Raw genomic sequence first — 24,485 nt, 5'->3', positions numbered from 1 at the left:
CAGCTGTGGCTTGCATTTAAAGAGGTAAAATGAGAAACTGAAATATGCTGATCTCCAAAGACTTTTTCATGCAGTAAGTCTAAAGTAACAATAATAAAATAACTAATATTTATATAGCTCTTTAGAGTTAACAAAATGTGTTTATGTACATTACTGCTCTCTGATCTACACAACACTCTTAGGAAGTAAGTAGAAACACAGGCCCTACTTTAAAGATAAGGAAATTAAAGCTCAAAGAGGTTTCCTGATATGTTCATGATCACACAGCTAACTAATGGAGCTGGGATTAGACCACGTACATCCTACCTCCAAATGTCATGTTCTTTTACTGCACTCAGTAATCCTTAATTCCTCTCCTAATTGCTGAGCCTTTCCCTATAACTCATCCCTTCCTATCTCTCCTTTCTATATTTTCCCTATTCTGATCCTGGGGCTCCAGTTTCCTTCCCTACTGGAAATATATCATTATCACTGGACTTAGCATCAACCTGAGTTCGAGGCTCAGCTCTATCATTCATTCTTGCATTCATTCATTCATATGTACACTAATTCACCACTATTTGGCGAGTATTACTATGTATCATGTACTATGCTGGGCACTAAGAATATAACTGAAAACAGGATATAGAGAATCTTTGATCTTCTAAAGCTGGGTAAAAATAATCACACCCCTTTGAGCCTCAGTTTCTTCATCTGTTTAATCAAAACTACGTCTATATCACAGATATACTGTAAAGACACAACAATATGAATGTATTTCACAACCCCTAAATTAAGCAAACAAAGAGACATTATATATTATAAAATAATGTAAGCTCATATGCCAAGCACATGCCTGATACATCTTCAGGGCTCAATAAATACTTGGCAATAGGAAAATATAACAACAGGGCTTGTCTTCAAGCTTGCCATTGCCCCACTCATTCCGTAACTAGCAGCATGAAGTCCCTCTTCATATGTCCCAGAGCCCTCCTGCCAATAGCCCAGGAACATACACCTAAGACTTGGTATTCATTCGATACTGGGGTTTTATTTTATATTTAAGGAAGCTTACTTTGTTCTGAACATATATGTTTTTTATTTTAAAATTTGGTAAATATGGAAAAGCCTAAAGAATGACAAAAAACTTGTCATATGCCTACCACACTGCTAGTTACTCATTCATTTAGGAAACACTATTAAGCATCCTCTAGATACCAGGCTGCAGATACAGTGGTGAAAAAGCAGGCGCTGATCCCACACTCATGGGACTCATCAACACTGCAGGACTCTCTGATGTCTACCCTTCTAGAATATTTTCTCCCTATGCTCAGCAATTCTAATTGTTAATGCTATTGAAGCAGAGAACAGACAGAAATACAAAGTGGCAGCTAAATCCAGAGACTACTGCTGTCCTCATTAAAAGCTAAAGCAGTGGTTCTCAACCTTGATTGTGCATTAGAATTACCTGGGGAGCTTTTTAAAAAATGCTCCATCTTGGGTAGCTCCTACAGTAGTGGATATTTTACTTTGATTAAAGTTTCTTTCTCCCACTGCAGGGTAAGTTTCGAAGAACAGGAATGTCATCTGCCTTGATTCTTTATTACATCCTGAATGCCTACCGTGCAGTAAGTACTCAAAAATAGCTGTGAAATGAGGGAATTAATGCTCAAGGGTAGAAAACCACTGACTGGATAAACTGAACTGATACCCCTTCCCACACTCAGCTTCATCAACCTCTAAACGTTTTATAAGTGCGAGCTCCAAAGCTAGACTTCTTGGTGTTGAAAGCTTGTGATTTGTGCATGTTACTTAACCTTTTGTGTCCCTGTTTCCTCATCTGTAAAACAAAGATTATAACAGTAACTACTTCAAAAGATTATGAGGAAGATTAAATGAAATGTTATATGTAAAGCACTTCAAGTAGTGTCTGGCACATAGTACGGCCCCAATAACTATTAACTGTTACTTTTATCATTTTCATCATTTGACATTATATTATATATTTGTTAATTTATTATTTGTTTCCCCTTCTATAATGTAAGTTTTATTAAGGCAGGAGTTTTGTTTTGTTTTTTGTTTTTACTGAAACAGTCCTAGCACCTAGAAGGCACTTTCATAAATATTTGTTAGATGAATAAATGCATTAAAAATAAACAGTAAATGAGATTCAAGTAAAATTTCATCTGAGGTTATTACTTTTAAAATTTGAAATTGTCAGTAAGATACAAAGAAAGGTGGAGAAGAAAATGACTGCATAAAATAATTTTGAGAGTTCTTAAAAGCGAAAAACATCTAAATAGCACAGCATGGAAGATAAAGATGCTGACACAGGTATAAGGCAACAGTGGTAGCCAGGCGCGCATTCCCTCAATCTGGCTCTAAATGCCTCAGGAGGGCTTTCTGAGATCGTAAACTATCAATATGGCCAAGATAAACCTTTGTGTCAGGGCTCCCCCATCCTTATGTAACAAATCGGCACTGCCCTAGAGGAGGAAGGAAAAAGGAAGAAGAAAAGGTTTCAGAACGCAGCAGCAGTCCAATTAATCCCTCCTTGAAAATAGGCTCCTTGGTGAAATCAGTTTGAGAACTCTGGATACTGTATCCCTCTTAGTGGTAATCAAAATCCATTGAAACCAGTGTTTCTCAAACTCACTTGCTCCCAGAACACTTATCCTATAACAACTATTAACATATGGTGAAAATATTCTGGAAATAGGATACTTGAGTCTATTTTCTGTATAGAATTTTACAAACTGACCGAAGAGCATCACAGTTAATGGAGAGAAGGGGAAGGGTGTGAAGCTTTCACAGGTAACATCACAGCACAGTAAGCATTTTGCAATGGTGGCATCACATGGCACAAATCCATCTCAGCAGCCCTGTCTCATACCATCTCCCTATACATTACCTTTGTGCAGCCACACTCTGTAGCTATGAGCCCCTGAAAGCTCTAACTTTATTCATGCTACACATCCAGAATTAGGCACAGGAGAAATGAATCAATAAAGATGATTTCTAATCTCATATCTGATCCCCATTTTCCTTTTTTAAAAAGCTAATCTCAGATTTCAGAGGATAGCTTAAGAATACATACTATTTGAGGTTCCAGGTGACAACACCAGCTTGCTATAACACCAAAGACTGAGATTTGAGGCTTTGGAGCTATTAGTAAATGTTATTTGTAACATAAACAAATCTGAGTTTGTACCTAGTGTCCCAAGGTCAGCAAAAGGATCCAGAGTCTGGGGTTTGTTTTGATGGGTGGGAGTACCATGCGAGGATCCGGTTGGGCTGGTGGCAGCTGACTTGCTTCCCATTCCAAAGCCTCCTGAAAAGGAAATAAGGTCATTGAAAATGAGTTAGTTGTTTGAGGCTGAATTCTGTAATTCAGAATTCCAAAGTTACTGTTCATTTGTCACCTAGGCAAATTAGGACAGGGTTTAAAAATGTCTAAGAAGTTGCTAGACCCTGTTTCCCTGACCCCGGTGAATGGTGGCCTTGAACGAGGACAGAACACAGAACACAGAAAAGACAGATGCCGTTTCCAGGACACAAATGTGAACTATTGTTTCCAGTGTTTATTTCCAGGTCCTCATGTCACCTGACTTCACTCTTTCGTATGGGATTTGAAGTTAGGTCTGGATCTGGATTCTGGCTTTGCCAATTCCTGAGTGACCTTGGGAATCTTACTTAACATCTTTGAGCTTCAGCATTTTACCATTGGTTTTAAAAAATAAGAAATAATATGAAACCAACATCACAGGCAACAAAAGAAAAACAAATGGGACAATTATCAAGCTAAAAACTTCGGTGCAGCAAAGGTAACTATCAACGGAGTAAGAAGGCAACAGGGTACAAAGACTCTTATCCCTCACCATATACAAAAATCAACTCAAAATCCATTGAAGATTGAAATGTAAGACCGAAAACTATGAAATGACCAGAAGAAAACATACAGATGAAAACCAGAAGAAAACCAATAGATGTTTAAAAACAAACAGATGTATAAAAAAATACTAACATCATTAATCATCATAGAAATGCAAATCAAAACCAATATGACATATCACCTCACTTCTGTCATAATCGCTATTATAAAAAAAAACACAAAAGACGTTGGCAAGGATGTAGAGGAAAAAGAACACAGTTAGTGGGAATGTAAACTAGTACAGCCATTACGGGAAACAATTTGGAGGTTCCTTAAAATATTAAAAATAGAACTGCCATATGATTTATAAATCCTGCTACTAGGAATATATCCAAAGGAAATCAAGTCAGTATATCAAAGAGATACCTGCACTCGCATGCTTACTGCGGCACTAGTCACAACAGCCAAGATACGGAATCGACCTAAGTGTCCATTAATGGATGAATGGATAAACAAAATATGGTATATATACACAATAGAATACTACTCAGCCATAAAAGGAGGAATTCCTGTCATTTGAGACAACATGGATAAACCTAGGGAGCGTTATGTCAAGTGAAATAAGCCAGGCACAGAAAAACAAATACTGCATGTTTTCATTCATATGTGGAAGCTAAAAAAGTTGGTCTCATAGAAATAAAGAGTAGAATGCTGGTTACCAGGTGCTGGGGTAGTTGGAGGTAGGGCAGGGATGAGGAGACACTGGTTAAAGGATATATTATTACAGCTAGATAGAAGGAATAAGTCAAGAGATCCATTGTACAGCATGGTGACTATAGTTAATGATGATCTACTATATTCTTGAAAAATTCAAAGAAAATGGATGTTAAATGTCCTTACCACAAAAATGATAACCATGTGAGGTAATGCATTTGTTAATTAGCTACATTTAACCATACCACAGTGTATGTATACTTCAAAACATCACACTGTACATGACAAATACATACAATTTTATCTGTCAATTAAAAAAAAAAAAACTTTTTTCGAGACAGGGTCTCACCCTGTCACTCAGGCTGGAGTGCAGTGGTGTAATCTCAGCTTACTGCAGCTTCATCCTCCTGGGCTCAAGCAATTCTCCCATCTCAGCCTCCCAAGTAGCTGGGACTACAGGCGCACATCACCATACCTGGCTTATTTTTGTATTTGTGTAAAGATGAGGTTTTGCCATGTTGCCCAGACTGGTCATGAACTCCTGGTCTCAAGGAATCCTCCCACCTCAGCCTCCCAAAGTGCTGGGATTGCAGGCATGAGCCACCATACCCCAGCCAAAACACTTTTTTTAATTAAAATCAAAGAAGGAAATCCTGTCACATGCTACAACACAGATGAACCTTGAGGATATTACATTAATTGAAATAAGCCAGTCACAAAAAGTCAAATGCTGTATGATTCTACTTATGGGAGGTATCTAAAGTAGTCAAATTCATGTAGAACGGTGGTTGCCAGGGGCTGGTGGAGGCGGAGGTAGGGAGTTACTTAGTGAGTGTAGAGTTTTAGTTATGTGGGAAGGTCAATGGGGAGATGGGTTTGTTCTGGGGATCTGTTGCACAACAAAAAGTGCATGTAGCTGATAATACTGTATTGTACACTTGGAAACTATTGGCAGGGTAAATGTTATGTTGTGGTGAGGGGGTTGCTACAATAAAAAAAGAAAGGAAACAGCAACTGCTTCAGAAAGTTGTTGTGATAAGCCCATTGTGTATGTGTCTGTATGTGCACGTGTAAACTTGCTCAGTGCCAGGAAGGCAGTCACACAAGACAGCTCCATAAATGCCATAGTGGTTATGAGGAGAAGACCTTATTTATCACAGACAAATCCAGCCCTGAAATAAGTACTTTGTAAAAAAGGAAGAATATTCACGTTTGTCAGCATCTACACTATGCCAGAAATTCTTATACAAGTTTTTTTACTTAAACTTACCCAATTGTGTGGGACCAAAATTATTATCCCCATTGTTCAGATAAGAAAACTGAGGCTCAGACTTGCCAAAAAGTCCAAGTTTCCAAGTGATAGAGTTTTATATATATCCTTATCCATCTGATTCTATCATCAAGATAGACATTCAGCAAATGAAACTTAGAAAAGTTAAATGGTGTATGATAAGCAGCACTAACATGTCATCAAGTGCATTGGGAAAAGCTCTTCCAGAATATGAATCTTTAGGAAAAAGTGACACAAATTACACAGGCAGGCCACAATACTCTGCAAGTACTCACTTCATCTTGGGTAAGGATTATGCTTTTGCAATTAGCTAAATGTATGCAGAAAATAACCTGCTGACCTTTACCTGGTTTAGCATGCCAGTCCCAACCTCCAGAAACATCTGGCTGAACATTCACAGCAGGTGTACTAGAAGCTGCAAATGGGGAGAAGAAAAAGAAAGAAAAAGAATGAGAACAAGAGAGCCCAGAACCCACTTTTCTGAGTTCACACAGGATAATGCCATTCCATCCCAGAAGCCTGCATGGCCCCTGCAAGATCTCAAGAAATCCACTCCTGCTTCTGCGTTCTCGCCACACTCTGCAACACTCCACATGTTCTGCCTTCACCTATGGTTGTTCACATGAGGCTTGACAGAAACTACTTATTATCTGTCTCTGCTCCTGCTTTGTCTCACTTTGGTTTTACCTCCATATCCACACACTTTGAGTTATAACTGAGCATGTGTCTGTCTCCGTTCAATTGTAAGTCCTACTTGAAAGCAAGAAAGAACTATCGCATGTGTGTCCCACCTCTAAACTTAACACAGAGTCAGTGGGCAATAAGAAAAGAGGGGGAGGCCAGGCACGGTGGCTCATGCCTATAATCCCAGTACTTTGGGAGGCTGAGGCAGGTGGATTACCTGAGGTCAGGAGTTCAAGACCAGCCTCGTCAACATGGTGAAACCCCGTCTCTACTAAAAATACAAAAATTAGCTGGGCATGGTGGCACATGCCTGTAATCCCAGCTACTCAGGAGGCTGAGGCAGGAGAATTGCTTGAGCCTGGGAGATGGAGGTTGCAGTGAGCCGAGATCGTGCCATTGCACTTCAGCCTGGCCAACAGAGTGAGACTCTTTCTCAAAAACAAAAACAAAAAAGAAAGGAAGAAAGAAAAAGAAAAGAGGAGGAAAATACCTTAAACTCAGTTTACCTTTGCTAAGCATGAACAAGTATAGAGGCATGATCCACTTAGACTGACATTTTGTTTTCTCTGCTGTGACATGAATTGAGAATGATGAGTCAGGCAGAACATGGACTGAGCACTGGCTATATGCCATCACTAGGCTGGTTGTCAGGGATGTGTCTGTGATGCTCAAAATAAACCCAGGACAGCTTCAAAATAAATCATTCTGACCTCCCTTGAAGTTCCAGACATATAATTTAAAAGAAATATTTGGCTAAAAGGAATCAGGTGTACTAGAGGACTACATGTTGGTAGTAAGTTTTTTCCACATCTATATTGGAAACAGGATGCCATAAGAAAGAATTTCTTTCTGAGGCACCTCTAGGTTTTGCCCACACAAATTAATGATTAAAATGCAAATACTAAACTGACATTGCAACTGGGATTTAAAACACATACACACACACGCACACCACCACCAGCACCAGAAGGCACCAAGGTTAGCATTCCAAATCTTTTATTAAGTTGTTTTGTTTACTTAGTACCAACCGAGACATCTAGTACCTTCCCATCATTACGTTAAAAAGAATATGCCATTATCAGCAATCATAATTCTTTCTTTTCTATTTCTCCCTTCTGTTTTTCCACAGTAACGCATTCCACTGAGGTGGAAGTTAGACGGTTTTGCTAATACTTTCTATCTGATTTCCTTCAAGCTCTGATCTTAGTCTTACATCCAACTAAGATGCAGAAGTGGGCATCAGAACTTCAAATTTATTGCTAATCAAACCCACAAACCCTTATGACTACCTACCACATGCAAGACACCACTCCAGGGGACAGAGACTAAAAGATGCATGGCCTATCCTCAAGAAACTTAAGGTCTGTTAGAGAGACAGAAATAGATAAAGGGAAAGATAACGGAAAAATACCCAGTATTTTAGTCTCTATTTTGCCTTCTATTATAATTATTTATTTGTTCTTCTAACACCATGTCCCAAGAAATTATTCTCTTCAAAATAGATGTTCAATAAATATTTGTTGAGCCCAAAGGCAGTAATTTTTTTTTTTTAATTTTCACAAGAGATTGTCAATGCCTTGTAGAAACCTGGGGGAAGTACCCTGAGGATTTGGAGGTGGGCAATCTGACCTCACAAAGCAGACTTCTGAGTGTCATCTATATTCTATCCTATATCAAGATGGTGAATTGATTCAGTTACAGTGAAATGATCATTGCTTTCCCAACAAGGAGAGGAGAAAATTATTTTCACTCACTAGCACAATACAGGCCAAAATGAGAAATGTAACCACAAAACAAAGGAGTGCTAACTGGCCTAAAGTGGATGATAAACATCATGTTCTAATCAGCTCATCAGAAACAGAAAACTGGATCCAAAACTGCCAAGCTGCCAAGTATGAACACCCACGTCCATGGGACACAAAGGGTAGTACTCTTGTCAAAACAATAATTTCAAAGTATTAAAATCAGGAAAACGTATAGCCTTATAGATACTATCACCGTGCATCAAATAAACTTTTATGGGAAAAAATGAGTTAATTCATTTTATATTTAACACTGGAAAGATAGCACCTACTACGTGCCAGTAATTCTTTTAGGCACTACGGATGCATTAGTAAACAAAACAAAATTCCCTGCCTTTGTGGAATTCATGTTCTAATGAAGAGAGAGAGAGATAACCAAAAAAAATTTAACACATGAGTAAATTACTGCATATACTGGAAGTTACTAAGTACAACCAAAGGGTGAATGTAAAGTAGGGCAGGGAGATGAGTTGTGATTTGAAATGGAGGAATCAGAGTAGACTCCATTGAGAAGGTGACATTTGAGTAAAAACTCGAAGGAGGTGAAGGACTTAGCCATGCAGATGCCAGGGAAGAGTATGAGACAGAGGATACAGCCAGTGCAACAGCAAAGAGGCCAGCAGAGCTGGAATGCAGAGAGCAAAGACGGGGAGGATAGGAAATGAGATCACTGGCACTGGGATGTGAGAGCATACAGGGCCTACACAGGCCATTTCAGGGACTTTGGTTTTCATGCTGAGTGAAATGGGGAGGCATTTTGAGCAGAGCAATGGCATGGCCTAACATTTTAAATGAGTGAGCAAAACCAACTCTACCCTACATTCCTGCATCTTTCCTCCCACAGGTAGTCAACATCCAATCAGGAGACTCTCTCAAGTAAGCATGACTCATAGGTGAGAGGTGAATTTCTTGTATGTTGTCCTGTGGATGCACTTAAAATAGTTTGAGATTCAAGGCTAGTTGGAAAAGAACCATAAAGGTTGCTCCTGGACTCTTTTTTTAGTCAAGTTTCAGTTTCACCAGTGTTGCAAAAGTCATCTTCCTTTTGCACTGGCATGGTTTCCCAAAGTCAACTGATGACTGGACTGCATTCTCCAAGCAAGCTCAGATGCCTTCAACAATACATCGCTTTCTAGGTTGTGGCCAATAATGTTCAACAGACTTCAACATCAGGATGAGCTACAACTCTCTGGCTCAAAGCTATTTATCCCTCAGTGCAGAGCTCCAGTTTTAACCAATGCTACCTATCTGACACACTTTTGTACTTATAAATGGATGTGATTATTATTTTTTCTATATAACATAAGTCTCTAACATAGAAACACAATTTGGGCCACATATGTAATTTTATATTTCCTAGTCCCACTTTAAAAAGTAAAAAGACATTATTGAAATTATTTTTAACACTATAGTTTATTTAACCCACTATGTTCAAAATATTGTTTTAATCAATGGTCAATATAAGAATATTGATGAGATGTTTTACATGCCTTTTTTGTACTAAGTTGTGAAATCTCACATGGATTTTATACTTGGAGTGCATCTCAAATCAGACTAACTGCATTTCGAATCATCAACAGCCACACATAACTAATGGCTATCATACGCCAAACTTTGTTCTGTGGAATAACAATTTTGTGGACTACTAACATATTTTATTAAGACATATGTTTCCCCATTTCAAAGATTTCTCTAACCAAGATGTATCTTCCAGCCATTTCATAGCGGCAGTGTTTTTTTCTTTCTTATTGGTACACAAAATAATGATTAAGTCCTACAATCAAGGGTCATTTATAATTCTGTCCATGTAGCTCTAATGCAAAAAAGAATACCACAGTCAAATAGGTTTTAGGAAAGCAGAGCAAAACAAAGTTAAGCAGGCTTCTGTCCTGTAGGACAGCTCAGAGCTTTTAATATGTTAATATGAGTTGTTAATTTCAAAAACACAGATGTATGAGGAAGATTTTACCAAAACAGGACCCAAAGGGTGCTTTTATATATGAGCATTTACTGACATCTTGCAAAAAAACTATGTTCCACTGAACACAATATAAAATACTTTCTTACCATGTACTGTGGGTGAAGGACTTCTTGTGGGCTGGAGGAAGGGGTCACTGGAAGCGCTGGATGTGTTCAGAAAAGAACCCAGCAAATCCTGACCTGATGGTTTGGAAGGTGCTCCAAATGGGTCAAAGGTGGCACCTAGAAAACAATGGGCAAATACATTTATTTGTCCTGTGAGTTCATTCACTAAATGTCAAAGAATTGTCACTTCCTGCAGAGCTAACAGTGGACTCCAAGAATTTCCTATCTTTGTGGATAAAGGAGTAGTCTGGATTTATCTGTTGGATGAACCACAGTCAATACCATCGCTGCTACACAATGCTAATCTGTTGCCCAGCAGATGTTAGGAGAGCATTATGCCAATGAAGTCTTAGCTGAAAACTTATTAAGCCATATATCCTACCTTGGTTCTAACAGCAGGATTTATTTGTTAACTACCATTATCCCTTCTTACCATGCTTAGCACATTCAAAATATCAATTTATGTTAAACTAGAGGCATTCTCCAATAATTAAAACTGCCCAACATGACCAGACAAGAGCTCAAAATTTAGTCTTTGCAACAATGCTAATATGTAAGTATTATCCCCACTTTACAACTGAGAAGATTTTTCAATAATGTTACACAGATAGTTAAGTATTAGTCCTGGGATTCAAATCCAGGTCTTTAACTCTAGACTTGGTGTTCTTTCTACTTCCTCTTGGGGGGATAGAATATTCGCATTCTAGATCTTGGTATGCTACTAATCCAGTGGATATCCTCGGTCAATCAATATATCTAAGCCTCAATTTCATTGTCTATAATACAAGGTACAGAATTAGCTGATGTCTAAGGCCCCTTCTGGCACTGGAATGCCATTATCTACCTGAAACTATGATGAATGAAATCGTGAGAGTCACAGCAGGTGCATAGTCTTCAAATGCAATCATCGAGTACTATGGCTATCTTGGAAATTGTTTTCGTGACAGAGCTTTTTTTCTTTGGTGAGTTAAAACTGTGTGGAAGGTCCGGGCAGGGTGGCTCACTCCCGTAATCCTAGCACTTTGGGTGGCCAAGGTGGGCGGATCACCTGAGGTTGAGAGTTTGAGACCAGCCTAACCAACATGGAGAAACCCAGTCTCTACTAAAAATACAATATTAGCCAGGCATGGTGGCACATGCCTGTAATCCCAGTTACTCGGAAGGCCGAGGCAGGAGAATCACTTGAACCCAGGAGGTAGAGGTTGAAGTGAGCTGAGATTGCGCCATTGCACTCCAGCCTAGGCAACAAGAGCAAAACTCCATCTCAAAAAAAAAAAAAAAAAAAACTGTATGGAAGGAAGTACAGAGGAAATAGCCTTGGCATGGGATTCAAGACACCTGAGTTCACATCCTGGCTCCAGCAATTGCTAACATCGGAGCTTGAGTCTCAACACCAATACTGTGTGATTCTGAGACCCACACTCCTGAAGGAAGCCTCCAGCTGAACCAGCCCAGAGCCTTCTGTGAAGGATACGCTTGGGGGAAAAAAGTTCTTACAGGATACTATAGGCCTGAAGAGTTGAGACATTTCTCTTTAGCCTTCCTAATGTGAAGTCATCTTGGGTAATGGCGATAGTACCAAGGGGCAGCTGATTTGAGTTGGTTCTTCAGAAGCTGTACTGGATCTCTGCTTACCCAACTACACTGTCTTATAAACATCAGAAAATCCTAGATGACCTGTGGTAGAAGGTTTGAGTCTCTGGCATTGAAACAATGAAACTAACAGAGCCCCAAGGAGCTCAAACTCCTTACCTAGTACCAACTGCTCCGTTCTAGGAAGCTGTGCTTCTGGCATGAGTCACTTAAATGTATTTTCAAATAACCAAACCCTTCTCTGGATAGCCAAAGTATATTTAGAAAACTATAACTTCGGGAAGGCATTATAGGAAAACAGAGGAAAAGCTCTAGAGTCAAATGGCCTAGGTTTGGACACTGGCCTTGTCAATTACCAGTCATATAAATGTATAAACTGATTTAACTCTATGCTTCTACTTGCTCAACTATAAAATGGGGATAAGAATGGCACTTATTTATTGGGATTCTATGAGAATTAATCATGTTTAGTATTAAATTCCATGTCTGGCAAATAGTAAATACCCCACAAATATTAGCTATGTTTCTCAATAATAATTCATCAATCAATATGTTTAAGCAGACATAACTAATACAGCTCAGGGATTGAGGTCCTAAACAAAGAAAATTAGAAGTAAGAGTGTGAAGCTCAAACATCTACTCTTACACTACCTTAGTGTGCTACCAAAATGCTATTTTCTCTTATGCTCTCTATTTAAATAAAGATACAGACATCTAAAAGACTTTCAGTGAAATCAAAAAAGTCTAGCTTATTAGGAAAGTTCAATTCCACCTCTTTAGCCCAAAGGTTGCAATTCGAATCTGAGAGGCACAGTGCAACACAGAAAAAATTACCTTCTCCCACTCTTAGGGTTGGAGATGCGGAGGTGGAGGTGGCAGAGCGGCGTGGTGTTGACTGCGTAGATGCAGGTCCACTAGGATGAAACACGTCTTCCATTCCTGACTGTCCAGCCTGGGTGGGACCAGCTGCACCTCCACCCCCAAACAGGTCACTCAGTAGTTCAGAATTGGTGGGAGGAGCTGCCGGCGGGGAGAAGCTGTTACTCACTGCAGACCCTTCCAGGCCCAAAAGGTCCACATCCTCAGGGGGTGGAGGGGCTGCTGGCTCCTGCTGCTTTTTGCTGGGCTTCTTGACTCCATGAGGCTTGTCACCATTGGCATTGCCATGCGGACTGGAAAGGGTCAGAAGTTCGTCATCTGATTGCTCACTTTCCTGATTCACTAGGGCAGCGTGGTCCTCCTCACAGAATGACTTCTCTGATTTCTGATCTAAGGAAGGCCAGCATTAAGAGGTTAGTTGTTGACCACACCATTGTTGGGTTTTGTTATAACGTAAGTATATAATTCCAGAATGAAAGATTCTGCCCTGAGCAAACAGGGCTTTCAGACCCTTACCAGTGGAAGACTTGATGTATTTCACTTGATGTATTTAGCTACCACTTGTTGAGCATCTGAGAGACAGTAGAGTGTAGGGCTGTGACATGGTTAAAGCCCCATAAACTGCATACCTCGACCATACCTCAGCTTTCTGTTGAAACTGCTCTCTGTAACCCTAATATGACAGGCAAGCAGTCCAAACCCATGGCATCTTGGCCCCTGCCACTTGTAATAAGTAACTAAGGCCTGTAATTTCCACCCTACCCAGACAATGTATAAACTAATGCTTATCTTGACTTCTGTAAACCACTTAAGTAACAATCGGAATGTCTAAAGGTCACTGGCCCTCGGAATGTCCGAAGCCCCTCACCCTCACCCCTACCCAGGAGGTGGTTTATGGTCATAAAAGGTCTTGACACCCTCCTTTCAGGGCCATGAGTTGGAGAGATGTGAGTCCTCCGTGGCCACTGGCAATAAAGACCCTGCAATTTGGCATATTTTTGTCTTGGTGTTGATTTTCTATGCTCGCTCTGGTACAACAGGGGTAAGGAGCAGGAACTCTGGAGCCAGACAGCCAAAGACTGAATCTCACTGGCTCTGTGACACTGGGCAAGTTACTTTACTTCTCTGTGCCTTGGTTTCCTCCTTAGCAAAGTGGGGATAAATTATACCTAATGGCCAGGTGTGGTGGCTCACGCCTGTAATCCCAGCACTTTGGGAGGTTGAGACAGGATTACTTGAGGTCAGGAGTTCGAGATCAGCTTAGCCAACATGGTGAAACCCCGTCTCTATCAATAATACAAAAATTAGCTGCACATGGTGGTGTGTGCCTATAATCCCAGCTGCTCAGGAGGCTGAGGCACAAGAATCACTTGGACCTGGGAGGTAGAGGTTGCAGTGAGCCAAGATCATGCTGCTGCATTCCAGCCTGGGCTACAGAGCAAAACTGTGTCTAAATAAATAAATAGTACTTAAGTCACAGGCTACTGTGAGAAATATATGAGACGATGTTATAAATCACTCCAATCAACAGTAAGTAGTACCTACATGTTGATTTTTTTTTTCAGGCACTACGCTAGGTGCTTTGGGGTGGGGGGTACAAACCATTATCTGCTAGTCCTTTGCTGACACTTCTCACTGTCTTTACTTCTCCATGTGTCCTGTACCCAAAAGCAAATCCTTTCTCCAACAGTCTGGAGCAGAAGTGAACCTCACGTTTAAAAAGCGAAAAGAAGGGCTCTGCTTTGAATGGTCCTTATACCAGCCTGAAAAGGGTACTTTCAGCAAAAAATGAGCAGCAGGAAAGAGGCCTCCTCTGGGGAAGGGGTGACTTTCCAAGCCCTCCCTGAGACAGATCTTCCTACAAAAATTTGTTATTTAATGCCAGATAGATCCACATTCCAAATCAAGTACGGATCCACATCCTTTATTCCCAATTCTAAACTGCAAAAAGCTATGAAAAGGGAAAGGCTTTCCTAAGTTTGACATGAATTCATTTGGCGGAAACCTGACAGGAATGAATATGAAGATACTTATAGTCCTCATTTATCTCATATGTTCTACTGCAGAAATATTAATACGTTTGATTATAGGTTATTGTCTGAGATATCACTTGGGATGTTGAGTTACATACAGTTTATGTACCATATCTCCCTTCTAAAATCCAAAAACTTCTGCATTCCTAAACATACCTGGCTCTGGGAGGTTCAGACAAGACAGTGAGCGTCTATGCTAAAACCTATTTCAGAGCCTGCAGGAATTATCTCCAAATTATTTACTAAAATGACAGTGGAGAGCTAAGAGTGAAGTTTTATTAAAAGCCCTCACTGTGAGGAAAGTAAGAGGTAAGAAAAACCAGTAGGGGATGAGGAATCTACCTACTGTCCAGATACCACTGGGTTTTCCAAATTTAAAGAGTTTGCCAGTTCCATTTCTCAAAAGAAAATTCTGAAAGTAAGTCTTTCAATTCAAAGGAATTTTATGAACAATTTTTCCATCAAACTGAAACCTGCAGGCAATGGGAATACTGTCTTACATTCACACAGCAGAGGAAGGTCAATCAAAAGAATTTCAGATAGAGCATCACCACATCCAGTTCCCCACCCCTTTCATACCCAATCCCTGACTACCCATGTCTACACTGAATCTCACAGTTAACCTCAGCCAGCTCTAAAGCAAGGACGGCCAATGGGTATTGATTAGGATGCCAATGTCAGGCTACTGCTGGCCACAGTTGGAAGAGTTATATTGAGAAGGATTCTGAAAATATCTCCAGGTTTGAGAGAAAAGAACACAGTGATCAAGCCCCGATTTCTGGTATGGTTGTTAAAGCAAGAGCAGAGATACATAGGCCAAGTGTTTGCCTTCTCTGCAGCAGGGTAAGCTCAGTCCTGCCCTGCTGGTGGTTATGGCTCCCTGGGGGAAATGCTGATTTCATATTTTTATAATACTTAGTTGAGAGCAGAAGATAGAATCCTGTGTGTATCTCATTACAGAGGCAGCAGTCTAAAAGGAGATCATAAGAAACATCACACTCATTTGTCAGTCCAGGAAAGATGTGGCCCAAAACACAGCATAGATAGAGAAGGTAAAATTCAACTTAAAATGGCCCTTTGTATCAGTCTAAGAGAATCTATTGAGTTGAAAGTAGGGAAGTTGCCTGATTTGAAAGGGAATGAATTGGAAGGATGTAAACTTGAATTATGTCTTTTTTTTAAACATTTTTTAATTAAAAAAGTTTTTTTTAGAAATGGAGTCTTTCTCTGTCACCCAGAATGCAGTGCAGTGGTGCAATCATAACTCACTGAAACCTTGAACTCCTGGGGTAAAGCAGTCTTCCTGCCTCAGCCTCTGAGGTAGCTAGGACTACAGGCATGTGCCACCACTCCCACAAAATTTTTAAATTTTTTGTAGAGATAGGATCTTGCTCTATTGCCCAGGCTGGTCTTGAACTCCTGGCCTCAAGCAATCCTCTTGTGTTAGCCTCCCAAAGTGCTGGGCTTACAGGTGGGAGTCCCTGTACCTGGTTTGAATGACCTCTAAGTGCTACTTTACTTTAGTCTGCTTTTAGGGTCAACATCTTTACAGAATAAATACTTAATCTTCAAACCATGTAACTTAAAGAAACATTTGTATACCTTGCCAACAGAGAGAGGCAAAGAAACCGCTTTGTCCATAATGCCTGGGGTTGTCTGGTGGGATATCTATTGGAGCCTGCCCTGCAAGACAAAAGACCATGCAGCATCAATGAGACTCAGGAAATAATAACAAAGAGGCTTCATCCTGAAAAACAAAACCACCAGGTGACTCATACCTCCTAAGGCCAGCGTATCTTGATGTTCCTGGTGAGAAGAGAAGAGGATGCTGGGATTCACATCTTTTGTGCAGTAATGTTCCCAAGGTGGAGTTAAGTCTATTACTTTGTCATGGGGCTGTAGTTCTACATCCAGTGTCACCTGAAATAGCTGAGGATATTTTTCTGGTACATCACATGCATCTAACTCAGGCCTAAATAAAGATTTAAAAAGATCAAATCAGTGAAAAACAATGGACCCAGTGTGATGTTTGGCACAGAAGTCATCTTAGGTTGACTCTTAGGATAAATCTAAGACTCATGTCTAAGAAAGACTCAATCATAACCAGATAAATTACTTTACTTTTCTGAACTTCAGTTTCCTAATCTAGAGAAAAGGAAAAAATAATGCCTGCTCAACAAATCTGGATGCTGCTGCATGTAAAAGCATTCTGGAAAGCAGGGCTGATATGACTGGCCAGTATTCACTGGCGTGGCAAAATCCGTTATTAAAATAGTACAATAAGCCCACAGCCACTGTCCTGAGGCCTTGAATGTCCTATCCTGTCCCCAGCAACTCCACTCTGGCTTTAGCTGCCTCCACACCTGAGTTCACCTAGACCACACTATGAGATAGGTTCATGTCAGTGCAGAGAGGTCCTCCAGAAGCCCGTTCTAGTGCTATGGCAGGGCATCTATCCTGATGCGTCATTGCTGATGCCATACCACTGATTAAACTGCCATCCCCACTCGAAAACACAAGGGAATACACAGATGCAAAGGATCAAAAGTAGTGATACTTTGTCCCACTTTGTTTACCTTTATTCCCTCACAGAGAATTTTAGACCTTTCTATTTGAAGTCTTTGATCCCTTTGTACTTCTGAAGAGAAATCATACCCAACTGAAAGCTTTAGAATGCCCACAGCCTCTCTGTGCTACAGAGCAACACTCAGTGGTCTAGCAGCACAGGATTCCGGGGGATGCTACAGCCTAGTGCTACTGAGCCTCTGCACTTCATAGCTACTCTGATTCAAACAGAATTTCAGGGCCGGGCACGGTGGCTCACACCTGTAATCCCAGCACTTTGGAAGGCCGAGACAGGCGGATTACCTGAGGTCAGGAGTTGGAGACCAGCCTGACCAACATGGAGAAACCCCATCTCTACTAAATATACAAAATTAGCTGGCATGGTGGTGCATGCCTGTAATCCCAGCTACTTGGGAGGCTGTCTGGAGAATCACTTGAACCTGGGAGGCAGACGTTGTGGTGAGCTGAGATCGTGCCATTGCACTCCAGACTGGCCAACAAGAGCGAAACTCCATCTCAAAAAACAAACAAACAGACCTTTGGCCCAAGCAGTACTTACTTGGTGAACTTTAAAACTGTTGTGTCCAGTGGTATGAATCCAGTGTGAAACTGAAGCTGGAATATCTGCGTGTTGGTCACCTAAAAATACATGAGCAAAGCACATTCCAATCAATCAGTGAAAAGGGAATCCGATCAAAAGATTAGATTTTTGGGGAGCCATGTACCTTTGACTGTTTCAATATCTGAATTTGTGTTTACTATGGATATTAAATGACCTCTCTGCTTAGAATAGACTCAGCTTCATTTCCAGCCTCTCCTCTCCCTGAACTCTGCCTTGGCAAACCATTTTCTCATCTGCTAAGTACTATGTTCTTGCACACAGGAATACTTTGACTCACTGCATTCCTTCTACCCAGGATGCCCAGTTCCAACCCAAAGAACTCATCCTTCAGGGCCTGTCTTAAAAGTCTGTATTCTCTCTGTAGCCTTTCTAGGCCACTGCTGGCTAAAACAAACTCCTCCCATTATAACACCTTATCCTCCCTCTAATATGGTATCATGTATATTTGCACTTGTACGGATTTCCCTTGCAAAAGTGATTCCCTTTAAAGGCAGTGATAAAGTCTTACTCTTGTCAATCCTAAAAACCTCAGTAATGGCTGGCACAAAGCACTCAGTCAATATGTAATGAATCAAAACACAGTTACTTGCAACATTATTCCTAATAGCCAAAAAACAGCAATATCCCAAATGTTCACCAACTAATGAAGAGATTAATAAATGGTGACATTACAAGGGAATAATATTTGGCCATATAAAATAATGAAGTACTGACACATGCTATAACATGAGCTTCAAAAACATTATGCTAAGTGAGAGAAGTAAGCCACAGAAGGCCACATATTGTATGATTCCATTATATAAAATGTCCCAAATAGACAAACCCCTAGAGACAGAAAGTAGATCAGTGGTTGCCAGGAGATGGAGGGGAGGGGATAGGCAGTCACTGCTAGTAGGTACAGGGTATCTTCTGCGGGTGATGAAAATGTTCTGGAATTAGATGGTGGTGATCTTTGCACAACCTTTTGAATCCACTAAAAACAACTGCATTGTATACTTTAAAAGGGTGACTTCTGGGTGACAGAGCAAGACTCCATCTCAAATAATAAAATAAAAAAAATAAAAGGGTGATTTTTATGTTATGTGGGCTTATCTCAATTTTTAAAAATTGAAAAAATACAATTCCTTAATTCTACATCCTCAATAGAAATCTCTTCCCTTACACTGATCCAAATAGGACACTGTAAGAAAAGCACAGGCTTCTAAAGAGTATGCTTTGCTAAGAGTTCCGGGGCTGCCACCCTCTGGCACAGACATCGTGCCAAGGACTTTGGGAAGTCAGAGCCTCTCTGAGTCTCCATTCCTCCCCTGTAAGATGAAGGAGATGAGCTAAGTAATCTTCAAAGGTTCTTTCTCATTCTAAAACCACAAGTCACTCAAGCCCAAAGTGATGTGGAGAAAAGATTCAGAAATACTCCTATTGAAGACTCAGATCAGCTTATGCCATGATTCTTCCTAAAACCATACCTTAGCCTGCAGCCGGCTCCCAATGGTTGACCTCAAGTGATACATGGAAACGACCACGTCTCCTTGCACAGTGATGTTCAAGGGAATGAAGATTTTCCCATCTTGGACACGATATTCTCTTTAAACACAGACCAAAATATACATTGAAAGAGAGTCCAATCTGGTACAATCACGCAGACACAGGTTTAGTCTTCTGTGGCTCTGGCCCAGGGGCCTGTTTGCCCAGGCCTGGACCCAGAAACTATTTCCTATCTTGAGCAAAAACAGGAGTGCAACCAGTGCCAACTAGTTGTGCAGTGGAATGGTGCTGGTCTGATGCCAGGCCCCCTCTCTCCATCCCATCTGGACTGCAACTGCCCATGCCTGCTTTGCAGATCTCATTTTCCTCAAATGCATCTAGCCCCAGTGTATCTGCCTTTTCTTCACTTTAAATTAATAGTAAAAGCAGATATAAAGGGAACAAATAATCCATTGGCAATCAGGATACAAACAGAAATGTCATGCTCTGCAAAAGTCTTAGATGCCAATCCTCAAATTCAATCTATTCCAAACTAATTTCATTTTATGTTACCACCCACTTCCTTCTCTCCACATCCCCTATGACCACCCACTGGCACCTGCTCTTTATTATGGATTCTATAACTTCTTTAATTGAATCACCATCTACCTAGTTGCTCACTTAGAAACCTCAATCATCATTACCCTCACCTAATCCCATCAAGGGCATCGCCTTCTTCAATGACCAGGTGTCCTGTGTTCCCCTCCACTGTCTTAATCCTCTATATAGCTCATACTAGTCCCTTAGCCTATATCACCGTCACCGTTTTATTTGAAAAAGGGCCGTGGCATCCCTTGATTTACTTGTACTTTTCTATGCTTACCACTGACGTTGAACATTTTTATATATCAGCTATTTCACAATGATATAGTATTGCAGGAAGAATATGATTCAACTCATTCCTGCTCATTTACACAAGAATTGAGAAGTACACAGGAAGAAGTAAAGTATCGTGACTTACTTCATTCGTTCAAAATCTGTGCAAGTTGAATATATTTTGGTTTCTCCAATGAGTACATCACAGTAAGGGCGACATCCATTCCTCTGTTTGTTGAAAAAGGGTATTGGACTGACAGTGATCGACTTAATTGTGAGAGGCTTGAAGTGAGGGCGGTAGGGCTTGTCTGCTAGTAGGTCACACATATAGCCCAGGTATCTGAAACAGGAGATTGGCACTCTGTTGGGGCCCATCAAACCAGAAGAAGCAAGCAATCTTCACTATGAAGTTTCTTCTTGCAAATTATTGTTACAATAAAAACTTATTCTATTAATTTCTTAAACATTAACTAGCAAAAGATAATGCAACCAGTAATTTAGGATAAGATTTTATCTACTGAGATCGTTGTACTTTCCCAATGAACTGATAATGAGGCATTTATTAAATCAAAAAGCTTATGGGAGTTTTATAGTATTTCAATATTTGAACATATGCTCCTATTTTATCTCGCAGATCCAATTTATCTAAAATTTGGCTTTGGATAAATTGTAGAATTTTATCATCAGAAGCACTTTTAATCCAAAAAATTAAGGAGATGCAATTTTTTTAAAAAATGAAGAAACGGTGATTAAAAGAAAGAAAAATGAATGGTATCCAAAAAGCGTTTTCCTTTTTAATCCATTTTTCAGATTATCTTTTGTAATCTATTTTATTTCTATGTCAGAGTCATAAGAAAAAATGAATTTTAAAACTCTTTATTCCCTATGTATTTTTGCATTTCCCTTTGTTAATCATGTTCCCCATAGGAGAATCACTAGTGATAAGTATAGCCAGCTACTGCTGTTTTTCAATAAAGACCTGTATAATAAAACAAAAAGGGACTGGCATTAGAGGTCTGGATCAGGAACGTTGTTCTGGCTATGTCCATTGGGTATTAGACCTGAGGCAAATCACAATCTGTCTTGAGTCCTAGTTTCTTTACCTGTAAAATGAGGGAAGTTGGACATAAGTATTCTTTAAAGTTTGCTTCTAATTTTAAAATCATATATTTTCATATGGGGGCTTACAAACTGAATGACAATCTAATATCCTAATCTAATTCCGTTTTTCTGTAGTTCAGGATAATGCCAGATTGATGTGGTTTGGCTGTGTCCCCACCCAAATCTCATCTTAAATTATAGCTCCCATTATCCCCACATGTTGTGGCAGGGACACGGTAGGAGGTAATTGAATCATGGGGGAGGGTTTTACCCATGCTGTTCTCATGATAGTGAATAAGTCTCATGAGATCTGATGGTTTTATAAAGGGCAGTTCCCCTGCACACACTCTCTTGCCTGCCACCATTGTAAGACATGCCTTTGCTCCTCCTTTACCTTCCGCCATGATTATGCCTCACGCCACGTGAGGCATGCCTAGCCATGTGGAACTGTGAATCCATTAAACCTCTTTTTCTTTATAAATTACCCAGTCTCAGGTATTTCTTCATAACAATATGGAAATGGACTAACACAGAGATAAAGTAAAATAGACTTGCGAAAGGATTTATAAGCCAGATTTCAAACAGTACATGACACCAATTAGACCACATCTGTGCCTACCCTGCATCTAACTTACTTTACCTTCTGTGGGATGGTGAAAGTCCAATTCCTGGTCGCTTTGCATATAGCAATCGAATGGCTGGCCCAGGAGTAGAGTAAAGATTACAGAAAATGAACATAGCACCAACCAGAATTGATGATGCCGCCCGTCCATCCTGTCAAAGAAAATGCATAAACTCATGAACATGATCAAATCAGCTATTCTCCCTTGAGAATGGCAGTATTGGCAATTAAGAGAGAGAGAGAGGAGAGATCCTCTTAACTGGGGGTGGTTTTCATTTAAAAATTATTCACTTGAAAACCAAAATCTGTCTCAGCTTTTTAAATCAAAAAGCAGCAAGGAAAGACTTATCCTTAGGATAAAATTGACTAATCTGAGAAGCAAAATAAATTTGATTTGTATATATTTACTGAAAAATAATATAATCTTTAAAGTAACTTTGGACTTGTTAGCATCAGAATTAATAGCGGAAGTCTCTTGATTTAGGACTGGAAGTAAAGAGGTCACAGGTTAGGTAAATGCTGCTTGTTAGATATGGAACATATGTATTGCATGCAAAGTATGTTCCTAGATTCAAATACAATAAAGAAGCTTCACCAGATTCAACTTCATTCAATGTAGAAATAAATCCGTTATGGACTGAATCTTTGTATGCCCTCAGAATTCATATGTTGAAATCCCAACCCCAATGTGATGGAATTAGGAGGTGGGGCTTTGGGGAGGTAGTTAAGTAGGGAGAGTGGAGTTGTCATGAATGGGATTCGTGCCCTTATAAGAAGAAACAAAAGAGCTTGCTGTCATCTGCCTCTGTTCTTGGCCATGTGAAGATACAAGAAGACAGCCATCTGCCACTCCAGAAGCAGGCCCTCACCAGACATTAGAAGTACAGGCACCTCGTCTGGGCACAGTGGCTCATGTCTGTAATCCCAGCACTTTGGGAGGCCAAGGCGGGCAGATTGCCTGAGCTCAGGAGGTTGAGACCAGCCTAGGCAACATGGCAAAACCCCATCTCTTAAAAAAGAAAAAAAGAAAGAAAAAGAACTGCAGTCACCCTGATCTTGGACTTTCCAGCCTCTAGAACTACATTTCTGTTGTTTAAGCCACCCAGTCTATGGTATATTTGTTATAGCAGCCCAAGCTAATTAAGACAAAATTCAGTAACATCCCTGACAGATGGTGACCTAGGCTCTTCTAGAACACTTTAAGTGACAGAGAGATTACTGCTACTTGAAGTAGCCCATTCTAGTTTACAAAGTTCTTCCTTATATTGAATATGTTGAGTTGAATTCCATTCCTCCATGGCTTCCACTCAATGACCTTAATCCTTTTGTGAGAACAAAAAATAAACCTACTCCTTTCTCCCTATGGCAGTCCTTCACATATCTGAAATACCTTCCCTCTCCATCAATGCTTCTATTTCCCATTTAAAACAAACACAATCCCTTCTATTCGTCCTCATTTGATATTCCATTTTAACAGACATCATCATTTAACACATTTCTTCTAAACAAATTCAAGTTTTAAAATGATAATTTAAAATGTGCTGCCCAGATGCGAAATGAAAGATATGAGATATAGTCTGACCAAACTAGAGAAGAAATATCATCTTCTTTATTCTGGACACTATGCTTTTATTAACATAACCCCAGCCCAAACTGCTATAAACGCAGGCTAACAACATAAGCTTTTATTATTCTCTCTATCCACTAAAACCCCTAGATTTTTTCCAGATGATCTGTTAAGGTAATGGGAAAATATATTTAATCTTTTAAAACCAGAATTCAGGACTTTATATTGATTTATCTTGTATTTAATTTCACATTGTTAGTTTTTGTTAAGTGACTAACCTACAGGAACTTTCAAAATCTAATTCATTATGTGACCCTTATAATTCTAAGAAAACTGATAAGCTTAATTTCTACATCTTCATTGAAGTTGTTGATTAAAATGCATAACTAAATAAAACCTTCTCCCAGGTGAAAGCCGATCCATTCATCACCTACCTTTGGAAGCAGATATTCAACTTCAATTCACCTAAATGTATAACAACCTAGCCAAATTTCTCCATCTTGACTATAAAAAAACTAAGAAATATCTGGCAGGACTCCAATAAACTATCTCAATTAGGCTATTAGTCATATGAAATGTTCACTTGGTTTGATATATATTCATAATGAACCAATGAACCAATGGAGACTCCTTTTTTGCTAAGAATTTAAAATCATCTGTGCAAAACTTTCTCTGAATTTTGCTTTGAATTACCATCAGGCTCACAAGCCTATAACTTTCCAGGATCAAACTCTTTC

At 39.8% G+C, this 24,485-nt stretch overlaps 1 protein-coding gene across 12 annotated transcripts in view; it reads right to left on the bottom strand.

The window, feature by feature from the left end:
• DNAJC6 (DnaJ heat shock protein family (Hsp40) member C6) overlaps positions 1–24,485 on the bottom strand; it is a 169,468-nt gene that overhangs the window by 10,449 nt on the left and 134,534 nt on the right. For all 12 annotated transcript variants that reach the window (XM_012442718.2, XM_012442725.3, XM_012442723.3 and 9 more), the window contains 10 exons: positions 22,200–22,333; positions 20,604–20,798; positions 19,585–19,702; positions 18,056–18,135; positions 16,710–16,903; positions 16,534–16,614; positions 12,854–13,288; positions 10,409–10,543; positions 6,202–6,270; positions 3,191–3,310 (listed from right to left, as the gene is read on the bottom strand). In XM_012442718.2, coding sequence (XP_012298141.2) covers positions 3,191–3,310; positions 6,202–6,270; positions 10,409–10,543; positions 12,854–13,288; positions 16,534–16,614; positions 16,710–16,903; positions 18,056–18,135; positions 19,585–19,702; positions 20,604–20,798; positions 22,200–22,333 — 1,561 coding nt within the window. The remainder of the gene's footprint in view (positions 1–3,190; positions 3,311–6,201; positions 6,271–10,408; positions 10,544–12,853; positions 13,289–16,533; positions 16,615–16,709; positions 16,904–18,055; positions 18,136–19,584; positions 19,703–20,603; positions 20,799–22,199; positions 22,334–24,485) is intronic.

Source organism: Aotus nancymaae, unplaced genomic scaffold (assembly GCF_030222135.1).
Source record: "Aotus nancymaae isolate 86718 unplaced genomic scaffold, 86718_ANA_hifiasm-v0.15.2.pri h1tg000007l, whole genome shotgun sequence".
Taxonomy (NCBI): Eukaryota; Metazoa; Chordata; class Mammalia; order Primates; family Aotidae; genus Aotus; species Aotus nancymaae.
This window is presented reverse-complemented; position numbering and strand designations above follow the sequence as displayed.